This window comes from Colletes latitarsis, chromosome 7 (genome assembly GCF_051014445.1).
Source record: "Colletes latitarsis isolate SP2378_abdomen chromosome 7, iyColLati1, whole genome shotgun sequence".
Classification (NCBI taxonomy): domain Eukaryota; kingdom Metazoa; phylum Arthropoda; class Insecta; order Hymenoptera; family Colletidae; genus Colletes; species Colletes latitarsis.
The window spans coordinates 4025604-4049811 of record NC_135140.1 but is presented as its reverse complement, the minus strand read 5'-3'; the positions used below and the strand labels follow the sequence as shown (position 1 = coordinate 4049811).

Sequence of the window (24208 nt, the reverse complement as noted above, 5' to 3'; positions counted from 1 at the left end):
GAAACAAATTCACAGGTGATTGATAAAATTGGAATATAGAAATACAATTTCCCGGATTACTGTTTGCGTAGAAGAATTGTAAACGCAAGGAAACTGCTTTCGTTTGAAAACTGTGGTTCCGTAAAATGGGACCAGGTCTCTAAAAATAATTAACCTTTCGTGAACGCGATTCCTTTGCAAGCTGCAGAAATATTAACGTGCAATGCGATAAGACGATTAAACGGTTCGTCGTGAGTTTGGATGGCAGGTGCTAATAAAAATCGGTTACGCCTTATTACGCGCGACCTAGATTTTGCTACAAGTACGAAGCAGCCCTTGTAATTTTAATAAGGTGATCCGCCGAACGAAAGGCTCGTGCCACTTGTCCCGTTTATGATTGAATAATCTTTAAGAAAATGGGACTTGATATATTTTTAGAAACCGAACAGTCACAAACACAAAATACTACATCCTTAAAAGAGTATCCCGTTCTATTATTAAAACGTTCTTTCACGACGATAAAAATTAATTATCTCAAGAATTTGATATAGTAACAATTAGTACTTTCGAGAATAAAAATTGTTCAATCCCGTTGTAACCACATTGATATGCGATAGAATTATTCAATTAAACATTACTAGTTCTTATTAATTGTTCAATAAAAACATTGCTAGTAAAGTAATTTGTATTATTATTAATCGTTCGCATGGCATTATATAATAAATGAATTAATAAACATTCAATGTGATTTTTGAAAACAGAATTAAACACGTGAGGATTAAACAATTATGAATACAACTTAGCATTGTTTAACATTACAATGCGATAATTTAAACAATTATTGACAATATGTAAGATATGAATAATGAAAGGGCCTATCAGCTCGCGTAAATATTAATTTTTCGCGAAATAATTTGTCGGGACATCAAACGGGCAGTTAAGATGGCTCACGCAACTCTCCCCACTCTTCCGTCATCTTAGAGGAGGTGTATGTGAGACTGCTGTGACTGAAATTTTTTATTCTGCTGCCGGACTCCGAGGTAGAAGGACTTCCCCACTATCTACTTGTTCAAAGAACACCCTTTGCTAACCAGAGGGGACCAAGGGGGACCTCTACTGGCCACTACTGACCACTGCTGACCACTGCTGACCACTAGACCAATAATGAGCAATTGATGACCAATGGTGACCACTTGCTGACCAGTGGTAAGAGCTATTTAAATTTCCCCCTCCCTCTCATTTTACCGATGCAAGATTTACTTATTACCTACTTGTTCAAAGATCACCCTTTACTGACCAGAAGGGACTAAGGGAGACCTCTACTGACCACTACTGGCCACTGCTGACTACTGCTGACCACTAGACCAATGGTGACCACTTGCTGACCAGTGGTAAGAGCTATTTAAATTTCCCTCTCCCTCTCATTTTACCGATGCAAGATTTACTCGTTTATTTTTGAATATCGGTTGACGAAAAATTGATTTTGTTCAATTTACACATGTGTGTTTCTTTACTATAGATGCTTCCTCCCCCCTTAGGTAGATAATGCATCGACTGAAGAGGATTCGCATATGATATTCCCTTGAATTGTTTGCTATTTATACTCTTCTATTCTTTTAACAATTTTTGTACTACCTTAAGTACAATGGTTCTAAATGAAACATTTTCTACGATCATTTTCTGTTTCTATTTTTCAATTATCTCTTGAATTCGTGTCTGCCTTTAACAAGGACTTATGTTAAAAGAAAACGTATGATAAAATGTTGCTTTTGTTTCTTACTATTTCATGGAATGTTTTGATTAATTACAATTTTTAATTTAATTTTATTTTTGAAATGGTTTTGAGGCTTTCACTTATGATATTCATAAAAAACGTGTTTGAATTCCAATCAAAAACTGCTACATACATAAAATACGAATTAAAATCAAATGCATTACAGTAAATACATCTAATCATAATTAAACAATAATTAATATACAAGATACATAATTTCGTTTGGAGAGATATAATAAACCGACCGGTTAGTTATAAAAAAAAACGTGCGAAATACGATTCAATTTTCGTTAAAATTCCGACTCAATTTGTAGTAGAAATGTAATAATTCTAAACGAAAGCACCGTTAGAGAGCAAATGCGAATAGTAATAATAAGGTAATATCAAATGGTTAGAAATACGTGTGTACCTTATTAGTCGCGAAACATCGACACGTCTTGACATGTCTGAACATGTCTTAACACGTCTTACTGTTTCGGTTCTTACAGCACAAATGACGCCCCCTTGCTGAATTTGGAGGGAACTCCGATGTCTCGCGAAGAGACTGTAACAGAAACAAAATAAAAATGCATTAAAGTACATTGACAATTATTACAATTAAGTAATGATTAAATCCAAACTGTATTGCAAGAGATCGTAATTGAATTCAGATAGACATGTTACTAATTAACACCGATCGAATGTCGGAGAAAAAATGCGACACCGATTAAATATTTGTCACGATGTTGATTGAGTTTATGATCATAAATATATTAATAGTAGTCGAAAGCACCGATGGAAAGTAAACGCGACTAGTAATAGTGATAAAATATCAACAGGTTAGAAATATGTACGTATATACCTCGTTGATCGCGAAACATCGACACGTCTTGACATGTCTTAACACGTCTAACCGCTTCAGTTCTTACAACACAAATGACGCCCCCTCGCTGAATTTGGAGGGAACTCCGATGTCTCACGAAGAGACTGTAACAGAAACAAAATAGAAATGCATTAAAGTACATTGACAATTATTACAATTAAGTAATGATTAAATCCAAACTGTATTGCAAGAGATCGTAATTAAAACGCAAGTAGTAATAGGGAGGAAAGATCAACAGGTTAGAAATACGCACCTCGTTGGCCGCGAAATGCCAACACGTCTCGACACGTCTTGCCACGTTAATTTTCAGAGTACGAATGACGACCCCTCGCTGTACCCACTAACGTTCGCGAATTAGGAACGGGGGGGATGGGGGGGAAGCTTCGATGTCTCGCGAAGCTTGTATTTCGAAACAGAAATAGGGATGCCTCGGGTATAAACCGCGATAACAGAAAAACAAGAACGAAGATACTAGGCCTACGTACTTGAACAACGTAAACACACCTTGACTTTAGAATCATATCGATGGATGACGATATAATGTATAAATTAAATATAACTCACACTTTTGTCGATTTCTAGTAGCAGATGACAAGATTCTTAAATTTGTTAACATTGTGTATTCACTTCGATGATTACGTGTAATTATGATTCGTAAAATTGGATTTCTTACGCATAGAGTGCGTACGTGAAACGACGAACATTTCTACTCGATTATCGATCGAAGAATTTCTTTCTATTCATAACTCTATAAAGATCTACCCACGTACCACGTCTATGACAATACCAATAAAGAAAGTATCGAAATGTTCGACAAAGAAAATCAATGCAAAATTCTCGTCTACGGTTGATAAAAACAAACACAATTATTGTCTCGAGCGAATAGTGGCCCCATCTAGTGGATATGAACGAAAAGGAAAGGTGGAGTGACACAATTGGCACAACGCGAGCGTAGCCCTGGGGATTTGGTTCGGAAACGAACAATTCCGGATTTGGTGTATCGCGTATCAGAAAAAAATATCAAAATGAAAGTACCCTCGTGATATATTCTACGAAAACCGAATATATTGCATTTTAAACGTGGCTTAGTTCTTAAGCACAACATTATTCGGCATGTGACAGCATGCTGTAATATTAACCGTATTGGGAAAAACGAAACTAAGAACGCATAATAGATCTTTGTTTATTACTTGCTGGTTGATAAACTACCCACACTGTATAAAAATTCGATCGCTTTTGTTCATCCTACGCCGTAAATCCACATATTCATCATACAGTAAGTGTCAACGATGTTTGCACTACATTTTCTGGCAGTTATGAATTCTCTAGTTCTTTCAAAATGCCTTCAATAAAATGTAAAACTGAATGGGACACGACGGACTGTTAAAACAGAGCTTTTAAATACTACCATCATATAAGTATACCTCTATGTCACAATCTTGCATCACTTTTATGTCAATACGGTTTGTATAACTTTTACACTTTAAATTTGGTTTGTATACATTTTCAAAATATTTTTACAGTAGACAAAGTTCTCTGTATAACAGTTTCATGTTAGTGGATATACCTTAAATAATACATGGAACTAATAACAGGTTTCTTTAGTATTTGACTTGATTGGTTACAATACTACATAGCTGTTTCTAATCGGTTATTATTGAAGAAAAAATATTAACTATAATCTTGTTACTTTATGTGTTTCATAAAAAGTGGTTAGGAACATTTGATTTGATTGATTCTTTGAAACTCTATGTAATTACAGTTTTAAAATGAAACAAGAATTGACCAGAAAATATTTCATTGACAAAACTTAAATCATACCTTTAGTTTTTCACAGGATTAGTTTGCTCTTACTAAACATTTGTCTTATAACTACCTAAAATTCATGTTTTAGTTAAATAATTTAGCTTAAAATATCGATTAACTATCAAGTTATTAAATATCTGGTAGTAAATTAAAACAATTAAATCTGTTCAAATTTAACTGTTAACTAACTAACATATAAATTTGGTTTCTCATTTATAAAATATTACTCTCAAAATAACATGTACAATAACTAAAAAAAAATTTATTTAATACCTCAAGTTAGTATATAATACAAATACTACAGCTCATGCAAATTTATGTCTATTTATCCAATCGTTCGTAATACGATGGGAGTATCAGAATATATAACTATACAAAAATTCAAATATTGAAAATGTTTATACTACCGATAAACTTGTATTTAAGATATTCTAATTTATTGTAGCAGAAGGAGTAGCATCAGTACTTCTTGGCCTATAAGAAAGTAAAGTATAATAATATTAACATTTTGATGATAGGAAATCCATCTAATGGAGGATGAAGTTTGTCATCCCTGCTATAAAGAAACAATGTCTAATATGTTCAATAATTCCATTCTAATTGTTCATTTTCCATCAGATTCAGTAACAATTTAGTAATTCTATTTAATGTCTAAAGCCTTCTATAATTCTACTATTATGCCTGAAAAGAACTTTCTAAATAAAATCAACGTACGATGAAGTCAAAGAAATTATGCACAGCTCTTACAAAATGTATTAATTGATAAAAAATATTGTTTTGATTACAGAAATTGGAGAAGATTAGGGGGCCTAGTGCGGGCACGTTCGAGAACCGTGGTGGTTGGTGAATGGTGTTGCAGATAGACTCGGTGTGGGGTTGGGCGTCACCCCCGTTGCGCCTCCAGCTAGGGGGGTCGAAGGGCGCCTCGGGGAGAGCGACCGCGGGCGCCCCATCCTCGCAGAGGATGGGTGAAATGGTCGTGGAACGCGCGCCTTCCCCAGCTCGCCTCAGTCATACGTCCCTAAAACATCCTCGTGCTACGCTCACAGAACTCAACGTCCTTCGTCGGCATCGCGAACTCTGCGATGTCGTGCTCAACGTCGGATCTAGAAAAATATTTGCGCATCGTGTTATTCTCTCTGCATGTAGTCCGTACTTCAGGTAGACAGCGTTTCACATATTACACTGTCCAACAAATTAAAATCTATTCTCTGTTCCGCAATATTCACTCTGTTAGCAGAGCCTCTTATCTTAAATACGAATCCGGAAGCAGAACTGCTCCATTGCCCATAGTTTTCTAGAAAAACGGATTTTTTGCAAAAATAGGGTATTCGTTTCTATTTCCTATAGAAATATACATTTGCGTGAAGATATACACTTCACGTTTACAAACCCAAGATATTTTTAAAGAGGCAACAACGTTGTAAACAATGCGTTTATCGTTCATTGTATTTCGTCGATTGGTTCTCAATATAATACACAACTTTTATACGAACTTGTTACTAACATCGTAAATGTTTACAGAGCAATGTTTACTGGGGAGTTGGCGGAATCTCGACAAACTGAAGTTACGATTCGCGACATAGACGAAATGGCAATGGAGTTATTAATAGACTTCTGTTACACTTCTCATATAATCGTCGAGGAAGCAAATGTTCAAACTCTCCTTCCAGCAGCGTGCCTTCTCCAGCTAGTAGAAATTCAGGATATATGTTGCGAGTTTCTCAAACGCCAACTCGACCCTTCGAATTGTCTGGGTATACGAGCGTTTGCGGATACTCATTCTTGCCGTGAACTTTTACGAATCGCAGACAAGTTCACGCAACATAATTTTCAAGAAGTACGTTCCTGGATGTAGGACTTTACTCTTTCGGGGTTTATTTAACGGATCTTTTAATTACATTTCGAGTAATGCCGTGTTTGTTTTTACTGTCACACAGGTAATGGAAAGCGAAGAATTTCTATTATTACCCGTTGGCCAATTAGTAGATATTATCTCCTCCGACGAATTGAACATACGAACGGAAGAACAAGTGTTTAGCGCAGTTATGAGTTGGGTTAAATACAATGTTAGCGAAAGAAGGCAGCATCTGGCGCAAGTTTTACAGCATGTACGACTGCCCCTCCTGAGTCCAAAATTTTTAGTTGGAACCGTAGGATCCGATCTGTTGGTTCGATCCGACGACGCGTGTCGAGACTTGGTGGACGAAGCAAAGAATTATTTGTTATTACCGCAAGAACGACCATTGATGCAAGGGCCAAGAACCCGTCCTAGAAAACCTACTAGACGCGGTGAAGTTTTATTTGCCGTCGGCGGATGGTGTTCCGGCGACGCGATTGCCAGTGTAGAGAGATTCGATCCTAATACCGCTGACTGGAAAATGGTCGCTTCGATGAGCAAAAGAAGATGCGGCGTTGGTGTAGCCGTGTTGAATGACTTGTTGTACGCGGTTGGAGGTCACGATGGACAAAGCTATTTAAATAGCATCGAACGATACGACCCCCAAACGAATCAGTGGTCCTGCGACGTGGCACCTACTACATCTTGTAGAACTAGCGTAGGTGTTGCAGTGTTGGACGATTTTCTCTATGCTGTAGGTGGTCAGGATGGCGTTCAGTGTTTAAATCACGTTGAAAGGTAAAATTATTATTTCCACGAAGTTCTTATCGATCGTCCACTAATTATTATACGATTTACGCAATAAATAAATTAAAGCAAAGCACTGTGTTGTACAGATACGACCCCAAGGAAAATAAATGGTCCAAGGTATCGCCGATGAACACTAGAAGACTTGGAGTGGCTGTCGCCGTACTAGGCGGTTATTTATATGCCATCGGCGGGTCTGATGGACACTCGCCTTTGAACACGGTAGAAAGATACGATCCAAGGCAAAATAAATGGTCTCAAATATCCCCTATGTCTACGAGACGTAAACATCTAGGCTGTGCTGTATTTAATAATTTAATTTATGCTGTCGGAGGACGAGACGACTGTATGGAACTGTCGAGCGCGGAGCGGTATAATCCTCATACAAATTCTTGGAGCCCGATAGTTGCTATGACATCAAGAAGAAGCGGAGTAAGTTATACGTTCTTTCCTATATTTATTTAAACCCTTTGACCCGACGACATTTGCAATATTCAGCGAAATTATAGAATAGGATTATCTTCAGAATAGAATAAAAAAACATGTAGAAATACTTTTCTAAACAAAGTTCAATTTCACAATTTCGTCCCCAGTAAATGCTCTCCATTTTCTGTGCAAGTTTGTGAATAATAACGAAGATAGGGTTTGATTTTTTTTCTTTCGTATTGTAGGTGGGATTGGCGGTAGTGAATGGTTTACTATACGCCGTAGGTGGATTCGATGGAGGTGCCTATTTGAAAACTATTGAAGTGTACGATTCGGAACAAAATCAATGGAAACTGTGTGGGTGTATGAATTATAGAAGACTTGGTGGAGGTGTGGGAGTAATGCGGGTCCCTCAAACCGAAAACTACATTTGGTAGCTCAGGCCCCCCTCTTCAGCCCAAATGGCTGAAACCCCATTAACTCCTCTCACGCCGATAACTCCTGTTACACCTGTAACCCCTCCCGCTCCTGTATCGGTTCCTGTTGTTATAACTAATACTAGAAAACGCTACCGCCGATCGATGAGCATTATATAATATATGCATTTTACAAGACTTTGCCTTTCTAAAGATAAAGTCAATTTCATTATAAAACAGTTTTGCATTCTTTCTTTAGCTTATCGTCTACTTTAAATATTGATTATTTCCATTTAGATGCAACACAATTATTTTGTACTAAAAATGTATGTATATTTTTCTATTTATATGGAACATATGTTCTTCGGTAATATTTATACTGCCACGATTTTAAAATTATTTCCATAATGTCTTATTTTGTAAGGTATTTTTCTTATCCTATTTATAGGTCCTCTTATGCATCACACGATGCAAATTGCAGCGGTTATAGAGTTAAGTATTTTATTATTGTAATTTTTTGATAAAGCAGTCGTGTACATCGTGAACATTTTAGTAATATATGTATATATAAAAAACAAATAGAAAGGCAAAATCTCTTCAAAACGCAATATTCATTTCGATGGGATGCTTGCACCTTCCATTTTTCAGTGATTTAAAAAAATAATGTTTGAAAGTCCGTACTGAAGTTTAAACTTTGTTATGGAGGGCTGCTTGCACACCCACTGATACAATAATAAAAATTTAACCAATCAGATTGTTTCTGTTTCGATAGTATGCTTTTTACGTGTATCGTATCTATCAATAAGACTGAACTAAAACCAAAAATTACGTAAAAAATAAATGAAACGATGCTTTTGGCTCTAAGCACATTTTTGTTTCAAAATAATGGACAAAACACATATAAGTTACAACATGAATTCATCACATATTAAATGTAGCGCTTAAAATTATGTTTCTTTAATTACTTTTCTTTTTTTTTTTTTTTTTTTTTTTATCATCTTTGTACCATTACAGAAAGTAAACTTTGGTAAATTTGTGTCCTGTTTGAAGCGACAAAGTAGTAATTTTATTGTACAAAATGGTGATAGGGATCATTATCCAACAATTTCATAATGTAACGTTTGTGATAATATAATGATAAGAAACAGCAAATTCGGCTAGGAATGTAAGCAATATTTTACTAACAAATATTGTTCTGTAATTATTTAAATAGAAAGTTATAAGAAGACTGGAAAGGTTTTTGTGGACTAAGTGTGAATTTAAAGTTTACAAATCACTATAAATGTGTTACATGTATGAGATTGTTGAAGGAACCAGAACATGTGTCTAGTGTAAGGACATATTGACGATAGTAATTGTCTCTAATAGTTTGTTATGAAATATCACTATCAGAAATTGTATGTTTTCGACGACGTACCGTGATTCTTGTTAAAAAAAAAAAATAGTCTGTTTTTATTCACAGTAAATTGTGAGGAAGTTTTTGTTTCTTCAGAAATATAGTAAATTTCTAAAATCCATATAGTGCAAGTGAAATAATTACCTTGAATTCGAGTAAACCAATTAGAGATTTAAAATGGTACAAATTATTGTAATCACTACACAAAGTTCAAATAAGTGTTCAACTTCAAAGTTGATTTACAAATAGTTGAAAAACTGTAGTTCCAATATAAAATGTTACTCTTCTGAAAAAAATTTTAAACTCTACACAGCTCTTTAATTTTTATTTGAATTTCGTTTAAACTCGTATGGAAAATATTTTCGAAAAAGATAAATGTACGATATATAATATAACTTTAATTTCTACTTAATACTTATTAAAAAATATAGTAGAGTCTTGATTATCTAATTTCATTGAAACCATATTCCCTACAAAAAATTAAATGTAAGCCTTCTTTCATTTTTAGGGCAGATAATCAAAATGAACAAAATTATGCATAGAATAAAGCGTAATTCGTGGTACAAAGTGAAACTGAAAATAGTATGTAATACGTTTTCATTTATAAAAACATGCAACACAAAAATATCATCGAATTTCGTTAATACATGATTTTGATTTTTGATTAAAAGGACAGTGATTGAGCTTTTGATTCTGCAGTATTTGATCAACTGGCAATAATTAGGATGTCAGTAATTTTGTCAAACAAATTTTAAAAGGAGCAGTAATAGCTCTCAAAACGTTTTTCTTAAATTGATGAATTTATAAATGAAAATACAAATACTGTAAATCACAGTATTTATTTCCTTAAATTAAAGATACTGAATAATGAAACAAATAAGGAGAAAAACTTATGTTTTTGACAAATAAATAAACGAAATAATGAAATATTGCCAGAGTTAATTGTTAGGTAATATTAGTTGAGTCTTTTATCCTATCACGTAGTCTTCAAATGAGTAAAAAGGAAGGGATAATTTATCTCGGATAAATGGATCTTAGTGATTTTCCCCTCAAACAGCAAGCATTCATTTTCACCCCTCTATGCCTGTACCGAGAAACGGAAAGCGTGGGAGCCCAGAGAGAAAACGAAGCTAGCTAGCAGGCTAAAGCAACCCTTAAGAAAATTAATGACCCTCTTGGAGAAAATAAACGGAAATGCGAAGTAAAGTACCGTAAGGGCCCCGTTGTGTTTCAAGATCTTCGCGAGATTTAGCAGAAATAAAAATTCATCAGAAGACGACGGAAACTTCGATTTGACACGGCTTTTAGAAAATAAACCAAATATTTCTAAGGAATACCTTCTTTTCTCTCTTGACCCTTCATTTTCCTTGCTTGATCGCCCACATTGAATCTTATACAATAGCGATGTACATTATAAAACTGGTTCGTTTGAATCTCGCTCTGAATTTTAATGGTGTTACATGATCGCGCGCTCGATGGTCATTAATCTAGTTCCTATTAATTCCCGTCGCGGCGCTATATGTACTAAGCCCAAATTCACGCGATAGCGTAACACTTTATTTGATATCTTTAGATATTTTCTGTTATTGACTTTCACATGGTAAAACTGTAATTATTATGCATAAATAGTAATTTCTATTAAATCTGTACATATACGAGACTTAAAGCCCGCCATTTTGGTTCCATTGCAAATAACGTGTTTTATTTGCTCGAAATTGGCTTGTTGGGCAAAGTATATATGTTTCTAAAATCCAGTACATTTATGTCCTTATAACTTTGTGTATGCTAAAGATATAATATTGCAAAAATGAAACAATACATAACTTTTCTTTTATGTTATTACATAGCGATTTTAGTACGAGCCATGCTGAGCGAGAGTCCGATTTTACACTGGATAGACAGAGACGTACAAATATTGCATACCTTTTTTATCTAGTGCAAAATCAGACTCTCATGGTTTTATTATTTCTTGTTCAGCGTGGTTAGTAGTGAAGTCTGCCGCGACCGTGGTTATTAACATCAAAAATCATTTGATTATAGGATTGTCCTATCTAGGAAAACTTTTTAGTCGAAGCGATTTGAAAGAGCCCTCTACCAATGTAAACGATAAAAAATTAAAAATGGCTGATGTTTTGTTTGTGTGTAGTGACAATGTCGTGTTGGTTTGTTTAGTTAATTTTCCTGAATAATCGTACGTATTACTCGTGGAAATTCGAAGAGAAAAATGAACGCCACGAGTCTTTACGTATCGACGTGTCGGCTCGTTTTACAAGCAGACGCCGACGATCCAAATTCGTGGACAGATTTGTATAGGCTAGTTCCGTATTTGCGACAAAGCCTTAGTTGTACTGTGTGTTCAAATTTATTAATCGAACCCCATACACCGACTGAAACAAACTGTCAACATCATGTGTGTCGTGGTTGCAGAGGTGGACGTAAAAAGCTTAAACCGTCGTGTGGTTGGTGTAAAGATTATGACAGATACGTCGAGAATGTTCAATTACGAATATTGTTACAGTGTTATAAAAAACTGTGTGAATATTTGACAAACACCAACATCTATCGGAGTTTAATACTTTCAGTGTCTTCCAATAAAACAAGTAATAGTGCATCGGCTATTGGTGTTACCAGCCTCATGGAACTTATACAGGAAGGTTCTGGTTTCAAAGATGAATTTAAAAGTACTGCTGGTTTGTCAAAATCTGCATACAGTATTTTACCGTGTGTTTACACAAGTACAACCTCTACCCAAACCCAAGGAAATATTATGCAAAGTCCTGAAACGATATCGCAAAGTATATCTGGTATGATATATTACTTTTTTTACATAAAAACTCTCTTACAATTTATAATATCCTTTCTATCCAATTTATACTATCATTTTTCTTCAAGAGAATTTATATTCAAAGGTATAAATACAATAAATAATAAAACTCATCCTTTCTTAAGATTTCCTTTTTTTCTTATTATTATTTGATACAGCTATATCATTTTGCCTGCTTCGATGCAATACCAGTTTAATTATATAAACTCAAGATAGCTTTGCAAAACTTGTTGTTTCTTATTAAACTGTTCCATTGCACTTGTTTATACAAAAACTTGAACATATAACATTTTAAGTTGCGGTGACTCAAGCATAAGGGATGGAATTAATTTCCAATGTTTTGTACCTTTTGTATTACCTTGAAAACTACTTTAAGCACAAAGAAATTTTTGAGAGAAACATGTTGTGGTTGGTTCTTGACAGTACCAGAGTATTAGGGAGTGAGCTCCTTATTTAGGATCGATTTCGTCATGATATGATAAATAAAGAAGTCTTTTAACATTTTGGAACATGAGTATTCATTATTGAAATGTTATAAATGGTTTAAAATTTTTGCGATAAAGGCGCGATTTCTGACGCGTAGTATTTAAATCCCAGTCAGCTGAGCGCGCAGTTTGCACGTTCTGGAGACGTGATCGTCCATTGTAAAGATAAGTCACGCAAGAAATACGCGCGTAAAAACTTATACGTATCGTTAACGAAACCATAAATCTAAAAATGATAAGCGATTTTTTTATTTATATCGGTGCGGGGAATAGATCTTAAATATAGGTCCCACATTTGTATTAATACTCAATGTAGTATATATCATAAATATACACATTCGATAACAAATAAATATAAAATCGATGCATATTTATTGATTTCGATATATTAATAATTGAATTTTCTCATAGATTTCTTTTGTTGTTGGTTTATAGGTAACTTATAAAAATATCGAAGAATAAACCAGATTTATTAAAAAAACAAAATTAATCAATATAAGGATATTTTACACGATTTTCTTGGAAATAGTCCAAACCAATTGTTCCAAACTTTTTGGAAAACGCTCACCCTCTAAAAGAAAGAATTACGACGCCCAAAATTTATAGACGAAGAATTTTTGTTACGTTTAATTTAATTAATTTACAATTAACTTTCGTTTAGATATTAGTTAAATTTTAATATTAAATGGTACATTTTCGTAAATAAGATGAAATCTACTAGCGTTCCAAGTTTCAACAGAATCGATTACGAAAATAAAACAAAAGTGGTACCTATGAAAACGATATAAAAACAAAAAAATATTTAAGTTTCGTAGAACAAATTTATGGGAGAAGTGAATCTGTTCTATCAGTTTTGAACAAATTAGTGACTAGAAATATAATGAAATGGTACCAAGTCATGAAGAATGAAAGATATAATATAAATAAAAAAAATTCGAAAAGGCTGTAATCGATAATCCAATACATGGGTTCCATAAAAAATCTGCAATAACCAGATTGTACCATCTGTTCTGTCATCCCCCAAAAGCATGCTAAAAAAAGGAAAGGTACTTGTAAAAAGATTACAAATCAGCTACTACAACTCCTACTGTCCTCATTTTTTACTCTGTTTTGAGAAATGTGCATACAGAAAGTATACAGAATAATGCTCGCGTGGATAAGATATAGAAGAGTTAGATTTCAAACATCCATGTTGCAGCCCTGTTTAGTGTTATATTAGTGCTTTACTTATTGTTGGTATTAGTATTTTATTATTAATAGATAACATTTTTGCAAGATGGTTGATTAGATGTCCAGGTTGCTATGTGCAAAATATTTTGATCCATTACTTGACAATTTTAGAGATATAAGTAATTAATATTACTATGTATCACGCGTTAATGAGAAGGTATCAATTAAGACGGTACGGGGGGCCGATCGACATCTTCTTAGCAACGCATAGTACTGCAATGTATACTACGAATATCAAATTTCGTCGATTTTTTTCATCGAAGTAGATGATAAAAGCGAATGTTCGTAATACTCGAGGTCGCGGGTTCGAATTTCGTTCGCCGTTTAATTTTTCTGTCTTTCTTTTTTTTTCAAGGGATTCATTTATAACTGCAACAACTTGGTATACCGCAAAATTAATTTCATCGCGGGAAATATTTTCTGACGTCAGCACGAGTTGCTCTTCCCCTCGAAGAAGTAACAAGTAAAACAAAAACGTTCATTGTGTGCTCGTGTGTTTTTATGCTTTCGATGCATGCACGATGTAAAAACAAATCGATTAAAAAAAAAGACAAAAAAAGTAGTACCCAGTAAATGGGAATCGAATCCACGACCTCGAGTATGAGCATTCGTACATCTATCGTCTGCATTACGGTCACTTCGATGGAAGAGGGTGAAAAACATTGATATTTATAGAGCAAGGTATGTAATTTAAATTATTTATAGCTCTATAATTAATACAAGAATTAAGGAAACAATTTTTCAACAAATCTGCCCACCTATCCCTTTCCGATCTTTCTGAAAAATAAGTTCCTCATTTTTAAAAAGTTTGTCAGGCATTACAAAATGATGTTTGATACCTTATGGTAAAGTTCCACTAGCTGCACGAAGTAAAAAATCTCAACGAGAAATATCACCTATTCTGGGAGTTATGTTTGTTTAAACACTGGACGATTTCTTTTAGGGTTTGAAAGATCACTAAAATATACTTTTTCCCTAATTACGGTCGTTCAAATTGATTAATCAAAACAAGAGTTAGGGTACGCATTGTAATTCTCGCGTAGCAAGTGGCGATTTCATTCTAGGAATACGCCCGAATTTGAAACTCGAGCTTCTCGACAAGAAAAGAAAATAGATACAGCAAGAGTAAACGAGAGATCGCATACTTCGAAGAGATGGCGTGTACATTATAATAAAGCATTTAATTTTAAAAATATAAATTTCTGTAATTTTCATTTTACCTTCGTATAAATGCTGTCAATGAATTGGTGAAGATCTTCTGATAAAAATAAGTCCGAACACGACATAAATTGGACTAATCTTAATTCGCGTTAAAAGCATTTCTTCAATAATTACGTAGATATATATTTGGATTGATTATTGAAAAACTCTTTCAATTCGTGTCGTGTTTGGACTTATTTTTATCAGGAGAACTTCACCGATCCATCGGTACCATTTTTATGAAGGTTAGATGAACATTACAGAAGTTTATATTTTAAAAATTAAATGTTTAATCATAATGAATGTGATTTGGGAAAAATTTTAATGGGAGATTCTAGAGGCCAAAATAAGACGAAAATAAAGAATACTAATTTGTTGATGGAGGCTTCGTTAAAAAGTTATTAACGATTAAAGTTCCGCCAGTACTGAATTTCTTTCTCGAAAATGCGCAGACTTTCGGGAATATGTCCATTCACCAAAAATGACTGTAATGGACCCCTGCAAACAAAAATAATTTTTTCAAAACGATTTGAAATTTTTTAATTTTGTCGAAAAATTTCACACCTCCGCGAATTTTTTTCTCGAAAATGGGTAGGATTTCGAGGGTATGTCTAATGACCAACAATTATTGTAATTGACTCCCGCAACCGAAAATAATTTTTCCAGAACGATTTGAAATTTTTCTTTTTCGCCGAAAAATTTAAGCACCTACCCCCCGTCGATTTTTCGTAAAAATTCGTTTTCCATTTTTAATAAATTTGTTTGAAGCTGTACGGAAATGTTGTCTAATACTCTTTTGTAGGTATCCATGAGCTCTACTTCAGAAAAAAATTTCATTGAAATATATTCACTATTGTAGGAGTTATGGCTGTTTGAAAATTGGACCATTTTTATGGGGTTTTTCTCATTTTGCGGGGTCAAGAATCAACTTTTCGAATATTTTTGCAATTTCTACATATTCTCCATCAAAATACGCGTAGTTTGCTTTTTTAAACATTAAAATCGTCCAATCTGTTCAGGAGTTATGACATTTTAAAGATTCGCGTGAAATTTCGAGGTAACATTTCTGGCCAGAAATTATATTTTCGGTGAGGAATTTTTTTTCTCGAAAATGGTTAGGATTTCGAGGGTATGTCTAATGATAAAAAATGATTGTAATTGACCCCTGAAACTGAAAATAATTTTTTTAGAATGATTTGAAATTTTTTATTTTTATCGAAAAATTTCAGTACCTACTCGAATTTTTTTCTCGAAACCGGGTAGGAATTCAGGGGTATGTCTGTTCACCAAAAATGCTTGTAATTGACCCCTGTAACTAAATATAATTTTTTTAGTATGATTTGAAATTTTTTAATTTCATCTAAAAATGTCAGTACCTATTCGAATTTTTTTCTCGAAATTGGGTAGGATTTCAGAAGTACGTGTATTTACCAAAAACGATTGTAATTGAGCCCAGCAACTAAAGATAATTTTTTCAGAATGATTTGAAATTTTTTAATTTAATTTTTTAATAACTTTTTAATAAAGCCTCAGTCAAGAAATTGATATTCTTGATTTTCGTCTTATTTTGACCTCTAAAATTTTCCATTAAAATTTTTCCCAAGGGTGGTCGAATACCCTACATACTGCTTTTATCAAAAAGTTCAGATTACGTCGAGTTCAAGATTTTGAATAGTGCGGTTTGGTTGTTGTCATTTAGGCGAAACAATTCTATTGTAATTTAACCGTGCATTACTGTAATACTTGAAGTCTGATAGGGATCTAACGAAGGAATGATACTACTCGTGGTTCCATTTTGAAGGAACTGATACTACTGGAAACACAAACACTTGAACGGCGTATAAATCCACCTGGAATCATTGAAGAAAAGTCGTATTATTGATTATTGTAAAGCTGTAATATTATGTTTGTTATAAATTTGAAATATTTGTAAAAAAGAATTGAATTATTTAAGTAAAACGCGTAAATACGTTTTTATTTAATTTTGTTCCTTAATACTTTCCATTTGTTTTGTGACCAGCCTTTTTGTTTCCTTCCGGAATATAATTTTAATTGGTCGGCAACGCTTGGTAGATCTTTTCTTCTTTTCAAGTATTATTATTGAAAGATTTTTATCGTGTCGTTTAAGAAAATGAAGCTGATCGATTTTTGTTTGAAATATTTTTTTATTAGATTATCGAAAGTAATTGAAAAGGGTCTCCCTGTGTAGAAAAAGAAACAACTAAATCATGACATTCTAATGTATACAATTTGATTAAATATTTCATAGAGTCACCGGCTATTCGTACCGTATCAAATGGATCTTCGATATATTCGGTGATGTATGCTGGGTCTGGTAACAAAATAACAATAAAACGGAAAGCCGCTGCCGCAGAAGACACAGAAATAGGACAACAGGATATCGATGGAAATCAGCACAGCTCTGTAGGAGGGGTAAAATGTATTCCATCTTCCCACCTTAAATATGGGACCCCCTCTCAGAAAAAGTCTTCAAAGGGCAGCAAAGTAATTTCAATAGATATTCGATTAATCTCTATGCCTTACACGAAGTTTACATTGCACTATAACTTTTATTTAAATGCTAAATAATGTGCATCTTCGTTAATATTACTTGTAAGGTACAATCATATTTCTAGATTCGTATAACAATTAACAATCTTTAATAATTCCGTATTCGATTAACATTCTTTAATAATTGTCGTTACTAACATTAGATCTAAATAAATTAAAATATATATTTCAATAGGTCCCATACTAAGATTAATGCAGATGAGAGATTTTATACCATTTTTGTTATATTACTATAACAACATGTAGTATGTATTTATACAAATATTCTACTTACATCTGTATTAGTCTAAAAACTCTTATAATTCATTGAAAATTTTCGTAACAGTTAAGAGTAATAGAGCTTGTTTCATTTTGAGCAGTCGTCGGGCTTTAAAAAGCCGAGATCAAGTTCTGCTCGGAGTAAAAGAAAAGGGTGTAGATGTGGTAATGCCACAGCAATACCTGGAAAGCTAACTTGTTGTGGTCAACGTTGTCCCTGTTATGTTGAAAGTAAACCTTGCGTGGAATGTAGGTGCAGAGGTTGTAGAAATCCTCACACAGCGGATGGGTTAAAGGTAGAATTTATGGAATTAAATAACATAATAAATTTTACCGACAAAATTCTTTTCGAGTACTTAATACAGCTGACTATGTAGTATCTCGTTTTATATTTTAGATACGGCCGCACATACCCGAGTTACATAATTTGCAATTGCAATTATCGGCTCCTTTAGACTGCGATACATTAAATTCAGATCCTTTGGGATCAGTACCACAATGCCTTTCAACCTCCCCGACAACAATTCAAGTATTAAATGTTTATTCAACTCCAAGATTAGATATCGATAATGTACCACAAAATCTACCTGCAGCCTTGTTAGTAGGAGAAGATGCTATGATTAGTACTGAAAGTGAAGCCGAAGATAGTGATATACAAATTGATGTGTGACAATGCAAATGACATTGTCAAATGTCATGTTTAATCTAATGAGGTACGTAATATATAAAGTACTTTACCGAGAGCACGGCATGTAACAAACATACTAAACTGAATCTCTGTAATTTCAGAATAATCTATCTACTATCGAAACAAAAAGTTATGGTTTTTAATCTATAATTATATTAAAAAAAAAAATAATAAATATATTTTTATCACTCATAAATTATCTGTATTATGGCATTTTAAAAAGTCTAGAGAACTAAGTTTGTGTAAGTACGAATAAATTTATTTCCAGTGTAAGAGTAAAATATATTTACTCCATTTTTATCTTTTTAGCGTAATTCGTAACTTTTTTTTTTCTTTTTTTATATTATTTTACTTTTTCAATACTCTTGTACATTATATATACATATATTCTGATTAGCATTATATTGTTTGTATTTAAGTTACGTGCATCCCTTATTTTTATTTTTATTACCTGCGTTACGTAGCGTGCCTGTATCACGGCAAAAAAGAATACCTCCATGTCAATATACACATTGTGCCATACTGTATATTTGCTTATTATTATGGATTTTAAATATTTAGAGATAAAAACAAAAGATTTTAACTGTTTATAACGAGAAAAAGTATTTGGTAAGGGAAACTGCAAATTGACACGGAAATTATACAGGTGGACATTATTTAAACGTTTGTTTTTTTTTTTTTTTTTTATACGAGAATGCATTTTGTTTGTCAACTGCTTTTATACAGGGTGGTCCACTAAAAATTCAACATTTAATTCTCTCTTTTATTGTTAAAGATACAGCAGGATGTTTAACAGTTTCGTTTAATTTAACGGCCTTGAAATACAGAAGGCCACGAGTGATCCCGTACAAAAAATATTTAATTGCCGCTCGTTTTTAGTTCTCAAGATACAATTATTAGAAACCATAATTCCGATTCTATAAATCGAAATCGATTCTTTTAATCATTACTTTTTCGCTTCGAAACAGTCATGAGACTTGCTCAATATTATAATAATTATTTAGATTAGTATCGATCTCATCAATTTTAATAGCTTTAAAATACGTCAAAGGGTAAAAGTCCATGAACGTATCAAAGCGAAAAGTTATGGTATTTGTTATGTTATAGACCATCCTCCATTCAACATATTTCAAGATAGTTGAAATCTGTAATTATTTTTGTGTTTTAATAAAATAATGTATCCTTTTTTATACAGGATTGGAAACTTTTCTAACGAAACTTCAATGACCTATGATATATGCATGTGTATTTGATTTTTAAATTAACTAATTGCCTTGTTTGACACTTCGCCTCTCGAAACGTTGTTAATTTTTAGATTATTATAACTCCAAGAAAAAAAAGTTATTAAATAATCTTTCTGGAGTTATTTTAAAGATTGGACTTTCTACTTTCGCATTCCCAACTCGAATTTCCTTGAAGATTTATGTACCACAAGGAAGCGAGTGAGAAAGCGAAAATGATTTTATTCGAAAAAAATGTTTAAAATTCAAATGGACCCTCCTAGAAGTTTAAAAATTAAAAACAAAAGTTTAAATTACTATGAATTACTTGAAACTGGAGATCTCCAAGTTTTTTTACTTGCAGCAACCTGAGTTTTGGGCTGGGGGATGAGACGCGGACACATGATAGATAGTTGTGGTAAGTTGTAATTGAGTAAATAATGAAAATTTAAAACTATCGTTGTATTTCAACACTGGCAATGGTTATTGTATAACTCACCCTGTGTGTATGTATCATAGGTTGTTAAGTTTCTTCTAAAGAAATTTGTGAGAAGAGGTCCGTTGTTGAATTTAAAAAATAATGTCGACGATCTCGTTCATGCATACATTTTCGTATCTGTAACGACAAAAGAGTATAATTAAATGTTTCATTTTTGACGGACAACCCCGTATTTAACCATCAGACATTATATTTTATGTATGTTACACGCTAATTACATTTATTATAAGTCGACACGTAATGTTAAATTTTAAATATATCTTATAAAAAAAATCTTGTAAAGTTGTATATACAAATTACACCATTGTGTTATTTAAGTTCTTAGTTAAATTTTCGTTTTGTGTAATCGTTGATATTTTTAGTCAAAGTAGGTATAACTAATAAGTTATAGACTGCTCAATACTTCAGCAACTTTTGTCAAAGATTTACAATCTAACAACGAATTTTTAATTCAAGGAGTAATAATAGAACACTATAATCACTATGAAATATTATAAATATATATATTTAAATTTATTATGTAGTTTAGTACTTGAATGATGTGATAGATCTTCCTACTTCTGTTTACAGTTATTTTTTTGTTACCAACGTTTGCATTAAGGCACGTATATACAAAATCTAAGTAACCTTTTATTTATATTTATAAGATATATATGTATATTTTGTGGATATGTGATTCATTATTTTTAAAAATACTATTTATGTTTAAGAAAACATCGTCTGAGATTACTGACAGAACCATATTTACAATACATTATGAATGTTAAAAAAATTTATGGCACCATTCAAAGGTTAAATAAGTGAAAAAAATATACTTCAAACTGGAAACAAAACATGCATTTAACGTAATAATAGTACATACATAAAACGACGATTGTATATAATTTACAAATTAAAGCCTGTTTATATTGAGCGAAGTTAATGGTTTGTAAAACAAAAAGAAAAGTGTCTTTAAGTTTTATTTCATCTGGAATTGGATATCAGGTTTATCATTTGCCCAATGTTTCGATATTTCTAATATAACTATAACAACAGAATCTACTTTTATTGAGATATAAATAATATTATATTAGTTTCATAGGTGATATCTTTTAGAATTAAAATTGTTGAAAATTTACATTTTTTAAATTTATATTTCTACTGACAGAAAATTGTAGAATAATATCTACTTAAGCGACTAGAATTAAAGGTTTAATTGTTCTCATACTAGTACAAAACGATGAATTAAATACTAAAAATATGTATAGAGTGTAATAGAAGTATGCTACAAACTTTAATATAACAGAATATTTTCTCAACATATACGCTGTTTATTGTGAATTGTTCGCATTTTTAAAAAAAAAACAATTGAAGATACTTCGAAAAGTAATAAAAAAAATTCGAAAGTTTAAAATCACATAAATGTGTTTGGTTTTAAAGATGAAATCAAGAGTATGTATTGCAAACTATTATATATGTATAAAATAAACGAAGTAAGATATTGTAATAAAGCTTTTCCAAAATAAGATGAAATTAATAAAAGTTGCTTGTATTTTTACAGTGTAGATATCGTAATAAAAAAAGATATCGTAGAACGTACAATATCTAGTAACAAGGACATAAACTTTTTAAAATGTCCTATGTACAGGTGGTAATTTAATTTTATTAATTTCATCTTATGTATACTGTGCTTTGATTGTACACTTCTTAAGTGTAAATGCATCGTCAATTTTTAAAATGTTGCTCATAATGATAAATAAATGGGTCAACATTTTTTTAATTAATCATAATTGTGGGGGAAAAAAATACCAGTGTGTTGTACTGTTAAAATAATTTTCAGAGCTCGTTATCGGATTAAACATGCGAGTTACAAAAGACGCTTTGAATGTAAAATTAGCACGATACAATTTTTATTGTTGCAGGAACAAGTACTTTCTGAAATTTTATTTTAATCGTATACAAATGAAAGTAGTATTTGAGAAGGCATAGAATTAGTGGACCATTTAATAAATAGTTTTTTAAATCGATTGTGTAAAACAAGAGTTACCTGAATCGGTTCACTGTAATCCAAAATTTAACTACAAGCATGTTTCAGTCACTTTAATCGCCCCACGAATGACTATGAGGACGGATACGGCTTCGTTCTAACTTCTCTACTTTCTCCGTCGACGATCGTGCCAGACCAGGGTATCCTGAAACAGAAGAGCCAATCAGAAAGGACGAGAAAGGGTAATTGGTCAAATAATCGTCACACCTATTGTGAGAAGCTGGAAAGATGATTAGCAGGACTTGTGGCTCCGTTGGTACTGCCTGGTGCTTCTCTTGAAAAATGACTATAAATAAACAAAAAACACACTAAATAAATAATTATACACTAACACGTTTACACCTCACAAGAAATACTTACACTTTTTATAATTATCAGAAAATTGAGGAATCCAAGATGGCCCTAAAAATCTCTGAAAAATAAACAAACTAGAAAAATACGATCGGAATCGCGTACGTTCTTTTTTAAGCATGGTTCTGTACATTTATTTTGTAAATGAAGAAAAACTGAAATATAGTGTACATTTTAATATTAAATTAAATATGTTTGTTTAATTTCATAAATGGTGTTACGATACAAATATTTTATTTTATTTTTTTGCGGAAAGGATGAAGTTTCAGTAACAACATGGTCTTGGACATTGTGGCGCTAAACAGCTGGGCTGCGGGCAACAATCCGGTCCCCGTCGATACCATTTATCCGTCTGTCGAATGTGAAGTAATTAAAAAAATAAATTAGATAGATAGCCTAATATTATTACTTTTCTAATTCTGTGATAAAAGTCTAATGTCTGAATCGATAGGTAATTTCCTTGTTAATTGGATGTGTTCATTAAGGTCTGGAAACCTAACAATGTCGAAAGTGCCTCAAAGTAGATGTATTTTTTCTCACAATTTGTGTAAGAGACATCACCAATGTTTAAGGCATTACAACTATTTAGATCGAGTATTATAATTCCATTAGGATCTGACCAAATATTTTTACATACACCCTGTAACGCGTAACTTCGTCCCGGAATGACGTAAAGCAGGTCCGATCCGATACTATTTAAATTCGAAGTTAAAAGTATTTCAGCAGTAGAGCTATATGTGATAAGTGGCCTCTTGATAGGAAATGTCCAAATTGGTTTGCACTCTTCGGGGCTTGGTTTCACGTACCAAGCTTCTGGATCGTTTCTACAATCGTATTTCACGCACATCAACGGTTTTCCAGTTTTCCTGAAAATTTACAACAATGCACACTGAAAAAGAAACACGTTTAAAATAGTATTATACGAAAATTTCAAAACAGTATTTTATTACTCATTTTCATTCTGTCGTTTAAATGTTATCATGATCACAATTAGAATGATAATAGCATATAGTTGTATCTTGCACTTGCACCTATACCTATGTTTGTAATTTATTCTTTTCGCGCTATTCTAATGTCCGAATATTTACAAAATTGCCACGATAAAAACATATTATTGTTATCGTGTTAGAAGAGATATTATTTTTAATATTTACATGCAAGCCATTTTTTGAGAAAGGTATCTCAAACGTCTAAGTTCTTGCCCAGAATTTGAGACTTTGTTCGAAAATCCCCAATTTCCGATTGCTTCCGCCACGCCTGTGCCGTTACCTCTCGAAAACTGAAATTGGCACGCCATTTTTGTCGTTAACTGTATTAAAAAATTCACAACCAATAAATTGATTCTAATTTTACAATGTACACTTGATAATTTTTTCAATATACATCATCGTATAAGTGTATATAATTTGACAATTAAAAATTTAAGGATGTCATATCGCTATACGAATTGAAGTACATTGTATTTACGGCCAAGCATGCAAGTACATAAAAAAAAAAAATGATGCGCATGTTTCCAAACTTCGTGCGTCTTCTGTGAAATTCTTCATTAT

General features: G+C 32.7%; 3 protein-coding genes across 6 annotated transcripts; 2 read left to right on the top strand and 1 right to left on the bottom strand.

Annotated features, from left to right (window-relative positions):
- Positions 1–3551: 3551 nt before the first annotated feature.
- On the top strand, positions 3552–8756 carry Dbo (Kelch-like protein diablo). 3 transcript variants are annotated; one of them, XM_076768999.1, is made up of 6 exons: positions 3552–3891; positions 5209–5582; positions 5946–6261; positions 6362–7059; positions 7158–7500; positions 7740–8756. In XM_076768999.1, the coding sequence occupies exons 2-6, from the start codon at positions 5269–5271 to the stop codon at positions 7929–7931; spliced, it is 1863 nt and encodes a 620-aa protein (XP_076625114.1). In that variant the 5' UTR covers positions 3552–3891; positions 5209–5268; the 3' UTR covers positions 7932–8756. The 3 variants fall into 3 exon arrangements, with proteins under 3 accessions (XP_076625114.1, XP_076625112.1, XP_076625113.1); XM_076768997.1 differs by having other exon boundaries at positions 7143–7500; XM_076768998.1 differs by lacking the exon at positions 3552–3891 and adding an exon at positions 3915–4078 and having other exon boundaries at positions 7143–7500.
- Positions 8757–11425: 2669 nt separating this feature from the next.
- Positions 11426–22836, top strand: Msl-2 (male-specific lethal 2). Of its 2 annotated transcripts, none has more exons than XM_076768687.1 (5): positions 11426–12110; positions 17315–17478; positions 17976–18170; positions 18272–18587; positions 18664–22836. In XM_076768687.1, the coding sequence occupies exons 1-4, from the start codon at positions 11531–11533 to the stop codon at positions 18542–18544; spliced, it is 1212 nt and encodes a 403-aa protein (XP_076624802.1). In that variant the 5' UTR covers positions 11426–11530; the 3' UTR covers positions 18545–18587; positions 18664–22836. The 2 variants fall into 2 exon arrangements, with proteins under 2 accessions (XP_076624802.1, XP_076624801.1); XM_076768686.1 differs by having other exon boundaries at positions 17315–17550.
- On the bottom strand, positions 22801–24075 carry LOC143343616 (uncharacterized). The gene is made up of 3 exons (XM_076768689.1): positions 23813–24075; positions 23296–23524; positions 22801–23010 (listed from the first exon to the last, which is right to left on the bottom strand). The coding sequence occupies exons 1-3, from the start codon at positions 23953–23955 to the stop codon at positions 22924–22926; spliced, it is 459 nt and encodes a 152-aa protein (XP_076624804.1). The 5' UTR covers positions 23956–24075; the 3' UTR covers positions 22801–22923.
- Between the last annotated feature and the right edge of the window lie 133 nt (positions 24076–24208).

Excerpts from the sequence above, each read along its gene's own strand:
- Msl-2 (XM_076768686.1), top strand. The coding sequence starts at position 11,531 with ATGAACGCCACGAGTCTTTACGTATCGACGTGTCGGCTCGTTTTACAA. Across the intron at positions 12,111-17,314 it reads GATATCGCAAAGTATATCTG|AGTCACCGGCTATTCGTACC; the intron begins GTATGATATATT and ends AATATTTCATAG. Across the intron at positions 17,551-17,975 it reads AGTCTTCAAAGGGCAGCAAA|TCGTCGGGCTTTAAAAAGCC; the intron begins GTAATTTCAATA and ends CATTTTGAGCAG.
- LOC143343616 (XM_076768689.1), bottom strand. The coding sequence starts at position 23,955 with ATGGCGTGCCAATTTCAGTTTTCGAGAGGTAACGGCACAGGCGTGGCG. Across the intron at positions 23,525-23,812 it reads TCTCAAAAAATGGCTTGCAT|GAAAACTGGAAAACCGTTGA; the intron begins GTAAATATTAAA and ends GTAAATTTTCAG. Across the intron at positions 23,011-23,295 it reads GAAGTTACGCGTTACAGGGT|ACGGATAAATGGTATCGACG; the intron begins GTATGTAAAAAT and ends CACATTCGACAG.
- Dbo (XM_076768997.1), top strand. The coding sequence starts at position 5,269 with ATGGTGTTGCAGATAGACTCGGTGTGGGGTTGGGCGTCACCCCCGTTG. Across the intron at positions 6,262-6,361 it reads CGCAACATAATTTTCAAGAA|GTAATGGAAAGCGAAGAATT; the intron begins GTACGTTCCTGG and ends ACTGTCACACAG. Across the intron at positions 7,060-7,142 it reads TGTTTAAATCACGTTGAAAG|CACTGTGTTGTACAGATACG; the intron begins GTAAAATTATTA and ends ATTAAAGCAAAG.